The sequence below is a fragment of the Glycine max genome, chromosome 11 (assembly GCF_000004515.6).
Source record: "Glycine max cultivar Williams 82 chromosome 11, Glycine_max_v4.0, whole genome shotgun sequence".
Lineage (NCBI taxonomy): Eukaryota > Viridiplantae > Streptophyta > Magnoliopsida > Fabales > Fabaceae > Glycine > Glycine max.
Window position 1 is genome coordinate 9,231,685 of NC_038247.2, and position 10,395 is coordinate 9,242,079.

Here is a 10,395-nt window from a genome sequence, read left to right on the forward strand (position 1 = left end):
AATAATTATAGTTATTTTCATATTTTTCAAGAAATAACAATAACTATTCTCATATTTTTCAAATTAAAAGTTAATAATTCCATAATTGATTTTATGCATTATTAAATTAAATTTTATAAATATAATTCACAGTATAAGCAATGGTAATATGGTGGCACTAATGATGATAGTGGTTATAGTGGCTATTGATGTAATATAATAGTAAATATCCTCACCTTTTTATTATCACCGTGTTTATATTTCTTGTATATATAACATTGATGGTGACTATCATAGTAAATATTTTCACATAAGGGAACAATTAGCTAATTTATACACATTTTTTCCTTATATGTTTACTCGGTTATTTTTACTTGTTTTTTTAAAAAAAATTCTTATTTATATATGGCAATAAAGTAAGAATGATTATAATAATGATTGTTCTCATTTTAAAGGAAATAATTGACTTCATGATATTATTGTTACTAAAAACATATGCATCACCCTCTTTCATTTGTTTTCTTCTTCTTCTTTTTTTCCCTTCCATTTGAACAAGATATAATATGTATTAAATCTATATTAGTAGAAGTTAGAATAAATGCATGAGAACTTAGATTTGATTCTCATTGTTGGCAATGTAAAAAAAAAACTAACCAAATGTTATGTAATATGTAACACCTTTTTCAATTTTATCTAATAAATCTTTCTTCTAATTAAAATAAGAATAACTATAATATGATAATAGCAACGAAGATAACAATAGTTATGATAACAATAATAACATGATCAACGATAATGATAACAATAATGATAATTATCATTCTGAATACTTTAAAATTTGGAAATTAAAAATGTTACCTAATGTACATATTACCTAATGTACATAGAACTTTTTGTGCTGTAGTTTTTTTTTTTTTGTTCATTACATGTATCCTCCATAAATAATCTTGTTTTAGGCACTAAATATGTAGGCACTTCTCCCAGCAAAGATCCAAGCCTTGGTTCTTCATGTTGTGAGTGATTAGCTTTTTCACTGGATTCCCCCCCCCCCCCCCCCCTATCAGTTATATTGTTGTAGTTTGTTTTACGTTACCATAGATTGAATGGCTATTTAAGAAATTCCTTTAGAAGGGGCAGGTAGTAAGAACGGTTTGTTGGGTGGCATGGAAAACAATGTGTAGAGATAAGAAAGCATGTGGGTCGGGGGAAGGGTGGATATACGGGCCAAGGTTTGCAAACCATGTGAATAACAATCTCTTTTTTTAAATCCACATAACTATAGGCGAATTTGGACTGAGTCTGTGAAACCGACAGGCTTCACATGCTAAATCTGCGGGCTCACGGGTTAGCCTGCAAAACCCACAAAGGATATACTAAGACCTTGATATTTAATTTATAAGGTTTGAATGTTGGATGTTGTTATAAATCTTGATATGTTTTAGTTACAAATGTTGGTATGTTTTTGTTTGATAGATTTTAGATTAAAAAGAAAAAAAAAATCTCCTATTTTGATAGATTTTTCGCTTTTCGGGTTTTTTTAGATTACCAGTTGGGCCCATAGATTGGCCCTTTTATTTGCAGACTTTGCATATCGGATACATTTATGAAAAACTAATAATTAGGGTTATCCGATATGTATAAAATGTGGGCCTTGCACACCAGGTCTTAAACGGGTTGAATCAATTCATATACTCATTCCTAGTTGGAGGTGAGGAATCTAAGAGCATATATCTTTGATTTCCTAGGCAAATTGAGATGGGAAATGTTAGTAGGAAAGTAGAGTTTGTGGCATCAAGTAATTGAGGGTTGTTGAGATTAAATGACAACTGAAAATATGTGTATTTCTTTTCACTCGTTGACTCAAAGACTGTGTGTATATAGATATAAAAAAAAGAAGACAAGATTAAATCTAATCAAAATCTTAGAGATTTAATCTTATTAGATAGGATAAAAGTGTCCTACTTTCCTAGAAATAAGCTATCATTTCTCTTAATCTATGCCAAAACATAAATAGAATCATATCTTAATCTCTATCATATTATAACATAATCATATCTCCTTAATTTCTATCATATCATATCTTAAAGAGGGTATCATGGGACCATATGTGGGGAATTATGCAGGGTTGAACCTAAATGAGAAAGGTGGTGGATGGACATTTTTTGCTAAACATAGCCTTAGGATATGTTTGGCAAAACTAGGTGAAAAGCTAACTGAAAGTTGAAAAATTAGTTGAAAGTTGAAAAACGAAAAATCAACTTATTAAATTACAAAATAACATAAAAGCAATAAAACTGTGATTTATTTTAAAAAAATAATTAAAAATTTTGATAAATATATTAAGGATAAAAAGGAAAGAAGTATAAAAAGTTAAAAGCTAGCATTTTAAAAAAATTTAGTAGCTACTAAAAAAACTTATTTGTTGAACAGGCAAACAAACTTTTCAGTTAATAAAAAAATTCTAAAAACTAGCTGAAATATCTTGCGAACATAGTCTTAAGGGTTGGATGATGGTGGGAAGAAGGTAAAACCAGATTGATTTAGTGAGGTGACAAGCAAAGTGGTTGTTGATGGTCAGAGTACTTGGTTCTGGTTGGATAGGTAGGTGGAGGAGGCCACTTTGTGTTCAATATCCTAGATTGTTCTTGATAGCTAATAGTAAGGATGTTAAAGTTCATGAGATAAGACTTTGGGTGGATGGGGTGTAGGAATGGTCTCGGAGATGGAGGTAGAATCTTTTTCACAAGGAGGAGGAGTTACTTATCAATATCAAGATGAATATGGATTAATGTAAGCTTGTGTTGGGAGTTATGGTCATGTGAAGGTGGACAAAGGAAGTAAGCGAAGTGTATACAATACAATCTAACTATAACTATGGTGGAGGATGTATTGAATGTGGAGGATGATTTGAATAGGGTATGGAATAAATATGTCATCTTGAAAGTTAATAGTGCTTAGGTGGAGGTTGTAGTGAAAGAGAGTCTCATCCAAGGATAATTTAGGTTGTAGGAGAATTATGCCAAAAGAAGAGGTAGTTTGTATTCGTTGTGGCAATCAATTAGAATTTGTGGATCACCTTTTCATTTAGTATTCTTGAGCTAATGCAATATGGATAGAATGTTTGAAGCAGTTAGACATTTTCAATAGTGCTTCATTTGGAGGTGGTAAATATTTCTATCAGGTTCAGGGTTGTTACAACTTCACAATGTTGCTGTAGAAAGGGGTTAAATGTAAATCTTTTGGTTGATACTATGACTATGTTTAGTAAAACTAGCTGAAAAGTTAATTAGTAGTTGAAAGCTGAAAAACTAGTTTATTAAATTATAAGTGTTCGATAGAACTAACTATTGAAGTAGCTGAAAAATATAAAGTGACAGAAAAATAATAAAACCATGATTAATTTAAGAAATGTAATTAGGAAATTGAATAAATATATTGAGGATAAAAAGGGAAGAAATATAAAATGCTAGAAGCTAGCATTTCAAAAAAACTCTAGAATCTAATAAGACTATGTTCGACAAAACTAACTGAAAAACTTATTTGATCGTTCGGTAAATAAACATTTTTTTAGTAGTTTCTTAGTAACTTTTTAGGTTATATTTGACAAAATTAGTTGAAAAGCTAGCATAGAAGCAAATAACATAAGAATGAGAGGTTAAATTGTGTTTTTAGAAATTTTAAACTTTTTCTTTGACCAAAAACACATTTATTGTTGTATACAAGTTTCACAAAAAAAAAACAAATAAAAGGATGTTGAAAGAGCTTTATCAAACAATGATTTTCTTTATTATATCAAAACAAATATAAGATCTAAAAACAAATTTAAAGCCTTTATTAGTCAAACACAAAGAAAAGCAGTAAAGAATAACACACAAGAATTTATATTGTTTCCTTTCTACCACTTAGGTTACGTATAGTTATTTTTCAAAATTTATAAGTATTTGTCAGTGACACTTTCGACTCTTACAAAGACAAGCTCTAGCACAAGCTTGACTTTAACCTAATATTTTTTGTCTTATCAATCCACTGCTGGCTCTAAACAAATTATTAAGATTTGTTGAAACTTTACTAAGTGACTAAGATATGATCATCTTAGAGACATATATATCACTCAATATTTTTAATATTTTCTCTCAATATTTACAAGATGTTTTGAGAGTTTTGTATCTATACATAAAATTTACAGTAAGTTTTACAAGAAAGAATATTTTCAAGTTGATTCGTGTCTTATATTTTCAAAGTTTCTTCTATTTATAACATTCATCTTCAAGTATTCATTGTCTCTCAATGGATGAATTCTTCACTCTAGTTCTTCGTCTAAAGTCTTGTGGTTGTTGGAACATTTAATTGCATTAAATGTGTTTCCCTTCTTCCGTCAGAATTCATGTCTATAGGTTGGCGTGTTACGCACTTCAGCAAAAAGTCACTTCTTCTACTCAGAGTAGGTCTAGATAAGCATAACATATCTTTTGATGAAGATCTTTACTTTCAAACTCTAGACTTCATTTATTCTTCATAAGACTTTCACAAATCCTATGATAATGTTTTCTGCAAGAAAGAATCTCACAAAGTATGAAATGAAGGTATTAAAAACACTACTTAATGTTATGCCATATTGTCTTAGATGGGTGTATCTTTTGAAATTTTAAGACATAGATGTATTTTGACTTAAGTTAACTTATTAAATTATATGTATTTGATAAAACTAGTTATTAAAATAGTTAAAAAATATAAAATAATAAGAAAATAATAAAATATAATTTATTTAAAAAATTAATTTTATCAAACATAACCTAAGAAGTTACTAAAAAAAACTTATTTATTGAATAGTCAAACAATTTTTTTAATAAACAAGTTTTCAGCTAATAAAAACATATAAAAATCAACTAAAATGTCTTATCGAACCTAGGTTATAGTAGACCACTTGTAATGTAATAAATAAATTAATTTTTAATACAATAAACATAATTAAAATCAAACATTTATTGCTCTTATGAAAATAATAATTATTTATTCAAACAAAATACATATCTTGAATTTTTTTACTGCATTTATTATAAATTTTAAATATATAAATTAAACATTTATTGCTCATATTAAAATATTAATTATTTATTCAAACAAAATACATATCTTCAATATTTTCTACACCATTTTCCTAAGAAAGTAAGAAACGCATGCAACTTATTTTCCTTGCATTAAATGTACTTTGTTTATAATCAATGGTATAGTGATTTATTGTGTTATGATTATACGAAAATGAAAAGTTATGAAAATTCAGAAAAGAAAAAATAATGTACTTCAGTTATTTCTTTTTATCATTTTTTTTAGCGAGACAACTTAGCCTCTAAGTTATCAAAATCTCAACAAATTTCTTAATGTTTTATTTTTTTTTTAAATTCTGTCACATCTTTTAGATTTTTCTAAATCACCAAAAAATTTAATAAAAACAAAAAAATTCTTATTGTTCTGAATCCCAAATTGTTTTTTTAAGAGGAATCATAAATTATGAAATAATATTTACTGATTATAAAGGAAAACGTTATAAAAAATAGGCAAGTTTTCAAATAATATAATTTTTTTAGGAAAAACAATGTGACCTGTACGCAAAAATAAGTGAGGAAACAGGAAAACAGACAAACACTGCTATAAAGTGAAATTCTCAAACCTCTTATTTTATTTTCTGTTCTAATAATTTTATTTTTTTGACGAATTCTGTTCTAACTCTAACCTGAGGCAATCAATGAAATTAGACTTCAGACCAGAGGAAACAATGAATTATTATTATTATTATTATTATTATTATTATTATTATTATTATTATTATTATTATTATTATTCAATATAATAATCATCCTTATCATTAATAATAATAAATTTGTTTATATAAAGCATGCAAAAACTTGCAAAGCTAGAAGAAAAGGTTCTCTCCCTCTCTCTCTTCTTCTCTTTCTCTGCGTGTGTGTTCGTGAGTGGAGTGGCGTATGTGTAGCTGCGCTCTCTATCGCCGGCGCTCTCGTCGGAATTTCCGTTATTGATTTTTCCGATCACCGGATTCGATCCAATCCCTAATCCCTAATCCCGCGATTCCATCAATTGAAAAAATTGAATAGCCATTGAACCGTTTCGTTTCGGGGGTAGCGGAGATGGACGTTTACGCGAGCAGCGACGAAGATTACCATTACGACTCCGACCACGAGGACTCCGTCGAGGCCTACGAAAACGACGAGAATTACGCCTTGCTCTCTTCCAAGGGCACCACTACTAAGGTATACGATACGCCGTTTTGGGGTTATCCCAATTTTTATTCTTTTTCTTTTTTCTCATGTAAAAAACCCTCTCTTGTTGGGTTTCTTTCTCGCGATGATTTTCGTCCGTGTTTCTTTCTTTTTCTTTATTGTATTGGGTTGTGAATTGATTGTTTTCTTCGCGAAGTGCCATTATATTTGATGGTGTATTGAGATAGGTTTGTTGAAGGTAGGGCTTTTAGAACTATTTTCGATTGTAAACGTTTGGGGATTCCTTGAATTCGTTTGTGGGTGCTGAATTTGTGGTTGGAGTTTGAAGGGTTTCTATATGAATTGGAATACCCTTCTTTTTTTTACTGTTGGCCTGGTTGCAATTTTTGTGGGTTGTGTGGTTCTATGATCAATTTTATTTTTTACTATTGTGTGAAGCTGGGAACTTTGTGTTTTTTTCCTTGCACTGACAATGTTCTGATGAACGAAATCCTTTGGCTTTTGCAGGTGATTACAAAGGAATCACTGCTAGCTGCACAGGTAACATGAGAAAAAATTTAAAAGAAAAGAGATCACTTTGTGTGTTTTGTTTGGATAAATTATATATTTTTTAGGTTTTACTGAGATCATTACCCACATTTGTGCAGAAGGAGGATTTGCGCAGAGTGATGGACATGCTATCGGTGAGAGAGCAACATGCTCGGACGCTGCTTATTTTTCATCGTTGGGATGTGGAGAATCTGTTTGAAGTGTTAGTAGACAAGGGGAAATCATTTCTCTTTGCTGAAGCTGGTGTTAGTGTGGATGAACATCGCAACTCTGACTCACCTGTTCCTCCTGCATTCATGTGCTACATCTGTATGGAGGAAGTTCCTAGTAGCAAAACAACGAGAATGGACTGCGGTCACTGCTTTTGCAACGGCTGTGAGTCTTTGTTTTGTTATTCATGGCCTTTGGTTATATGAAATTTCAGATGTGTTAGGTGGATGGCGTGGCTTATAATGTTTTTCATTTGTAATGCAGTAGTAAGAGTCAATCTTGGCTGCACAAATGAAAATTCATGAAAACTTCATTTATGAGCTTCTTTTGTGTTTGTGTCTCTTTTTACAGGTTGGATAGAGCACTTTATTGTCAAGATAAATGAGGGTCAAAGTAAGCGCATTAGATGCATGGAACACAAGTGCAATTCCATATGTGATGATGCCGTTGTAAGAACTCTACTCAGTAGAGAGCACCCTCATATGGCAGAGAAATATGAACGCTTTCTGCTTGAATCTTACATTGAAGACAATAAGAGAGTTAAATGGTGCCCCAGCACACCTCATTGTGGGAATGCAATACGGGTCGAGGATGATGAACTGTGTGAGGTAGAATGTTCATGTGGTGTACAATTTTGTTTTAGTTGTTTGTCAGAAGCACACTCCCCTTGTTCATGTCTGATGTGGGAGCTTTGGGCTAAGAAGTGCCGAGATGAATCAGAAACAGTTAATTGGATAACTGTTCATACAAAACCATGTCCAAAGTGTCACAAACCAGTGGAGAAGAATGGTGGTTGTAACTTGGTTAGCTGTATCTGTGGCCAAGCATTTTGGTGAGCTTTCCTCCTTCCTGCATTATATATTTTCACCCAACTTTTCTCTCTTCTTTGGCATATTCTATATTTGATTATAAAAAAACAGTTAATTAAATATGATAATAGGGGGGGATCAGGAGTCTAAGCCACGTTTGACTCTTGGAGTTGACATTTGCTTCTTTTTTTTTTATAAATTTTCCCCCTTTCGCTGCAGTTGGTTGTGTGGTGGAGCTACTGGCCGAGAGCATACTTGGTCAAGTATAGCTGGTCATAGCTGTGGTCGATACAAAGAGCAAGAAAAGACAGCTGAACGTGCAAAGAGGGATCTATATCGTTATATGCATTATCATAACCGATATAAAGCTCACACAGACTCCTTTAAGATTGAAAGTAAACTGAAAGAGACTATACAAGGGAAGATTGCCATTTCAGAAGAAAAAGATTCTACACTCAGAGATTATAGCTGGGTAAATAATGGACTCTCCAGACTTTTCAGATCTAGGCGAGTCCTATCATATTCATATGCATTTGCATTTTATATGTTTGGAGATGAGCTTTTTAAGGATGAAATGACAGATGCTCAACGGGAAATAAAACAGAACTTATTTGAGGATCAACAGCAACAGCTTGAGGCAAATGTTGAAAAGCTCTCTAAAATTTTGGAGGAGCCTTTTGAAACCTTTTCAGATGATAAGGTTGTTGAGATAAGGATGCAGATACTCAACCTTTCAACAATTATTGACAAACTTTGTCAAAAAATGTGAGTGCTGCTTTAAATAAGGTCCTGGTACATCACTTACTTTTGGTATTGATAGTCGTGAATTGTGATATTTGATGCAGGTATGAATGCATTGAGAATGATCTATTGGGTTCTCTCAATCTTGGCATTCATAGTATTGCTCCATACAAGTCAAAGGGCATCGAGAGGGCATCAGAACTTTCAGTTGGCTGGAACAACAAAGTCAATAATACTGGTAAATGCCTTTTGTGGGTTTTGTTTGAATAATTAGCTGGACCAAAACCCTTTTGCGTTAGCATTGCCATTGTTTGTGATACCTCCTCTCATAATGCATTAACAGGAAATTAAGTGAGCCAATTTTGATTTCTTGCTTCCATTTTTGTTTCTTTTGTTATGCATTAAAATGAAGAAGTATTACTTGTAGATGAGGTTACGTATATAATTATGCTTATAGTGCTTATTGTAGATCTTGTTGTTATTTACCAACATGGAAATATGGTGGCAACTCATAAATTTATATTTTTAGCTTCCTTATCTTATTATGTTATGAATGTTCTTATGTATGTCTTCTTCAGTTTGACTTTGTGGATGCTCATCAGAAAATGTTACTGAGTGAAAAGGATTATTGTATATATGCTGCAAGCGTAGGTGTAACAGAAGAACTTGATCGACCATCTGGATCAGGGAGTTCAGACGATAATGGATGTTCTTCTCGTAAACGTGCTAGAAAAGAGGGTCTTGGAGGTGGTGGTTTTTTTGATCTAAACTTGCCAGCAGAGTTTGTAGACAGAAATTGACTTTGAAGGACACCTTATTATACGTACAGGCGTACAGGTCTAACAACATAAAATTGCTTTGCTTTGCTGCCTTTGGAAGGAAGGAATTAATCTTTTTGGATTTCATACCCCATTTGCTTTCTCATATCTTTCTTTTAGCCAGCCATGTCTCTGCTGAGATAAAAGATATGTTTCCAAGGTTTCTTATTCCTATGCCATCTACCTTTCTGTTTGAAATCCTAGCGCTGTATATAGATAGCCTTGGGGCATTTATTTGCTAGTAGTTTTATGTAAATGGCTACCTTGAGGACAACTAGGATGCTTTTATTCCTATTTTATGGAGTTATAGGTGGAGGTAACTTCACTGATTTTTCTTCTCTCATGTTTACACTATTTTAACTTGTTTAAGTTACAATTTTCAAGCGATATACTTTCGACTATTCTTATTCGTTTCGTTACTCGATCGATCCTTGCACTCGTTGCAATCTCTTGGCCTTTAATTATGTTAACACAAAAAAAAATCCTCTATTTTATATTATTTTCAATTTTGTGCAAAAACTGATGTTTATAAATTCAAAAGTTAATGTTTTTCCAAATACGCCCTTCGTTTAAAACAAATTGAGTTACTGTTGTATTAACACTTGTTGTAATATAACTATTTCACTTAGCCCAAACATGGCGAGTTCTTGTGTGCCAAAGCCAAACTCCTTACTTACCGTGTGTAAGTAACTTTTTCAATGGTTACGATCTTATTGGCTAGGATTGATTTTATGAATCCGGTTGCAAGTACTATCATAGATAAAAGTACATCACACAGTAGGTTAAACACATTTTCTATATCTTTTTGCATAAAATACTATTATTCAATACAAAAATAACCAATAATTAATTTCTTCAATAATGTCGAATTTAACAAAATTTAAAAATTTCATTTAAGACTTGACAATATTCCTTTAAATTGTATTTGTACTTAGAAAATACTCACACTTGTCTCATAACGATGTGGATAACGACTTTAATTCTTAACTTTATACTCAATGAGTACTTATAATTATCAAGGCCGGTCTATATATTTTATGGATTAATGAA

General features: G+C 31.6%; 1 protein-coding gene across 2 annotated transcripts; it reads left to right on the plus strand.

The window, feature by feature from the left end:
• The first annotated feature begins 5,879 nt into the window (after positions 1–5,879).
• ARI7 (ariadne A subfamily protein ARI7) lies at positions 5,880–9,803 on the plus strand. 2 transcript variants are annotated; one of them, NM_001354820.1, is made up of 7 exons: positions 5,880–6,248; positions 6,726–6,758; positions 6,866–7,142; positions 7,329–7,809; positions 8,006–8,551; positions 8,632–8,765; positions 9,106–9,803. In NM_001354820.1, exons 1-7 carry the CDS (start codon positions 6,126–6,128, stop codon positions 9,108–9,110), a joined length of 1,599 nt encoding a protein of 532 aa, NP_001341749.1. In that variant the 5' UTR covers positions 5,880–6,125; the 3' UTR covers positions 9,111–9,803. The 2 variants fall into 2 exon arrangements, with proteins under 2 accessions (NP_001341749.1, NP_001341750.1); NM_001354821.1 differs by having other exon boundaries at positions 9,179–9,803.
• Positions 9,804–10,395: the final 592 nt, after the last annotated feature.

Excerpts from the sequence above, each read along its gene's own strand:
- ARI7 (NM_001354821.1), top strand. The coding sequence starts at position 6,126 with ATGGACGTTTACGCGAGCAGCGACGAAGATTACCATTACGACTCCGAC. Across the intron at positions 7,810-8,005 it reads ATCTGTGGCCAAGCATTTTG|TTGGTTGTGTGGTGGAGCTA; the intron begins GTGAGCTTTCCT and ends CTTTCGCTGCAG. Across the intron at positions 8,552-8,631 it reads GACAAACTTTGTCAAAAAAT|GTATGAATGCATTGAGAATG; the intron begins GTGAGTGCTGCT and ends TATTTGATGCAG.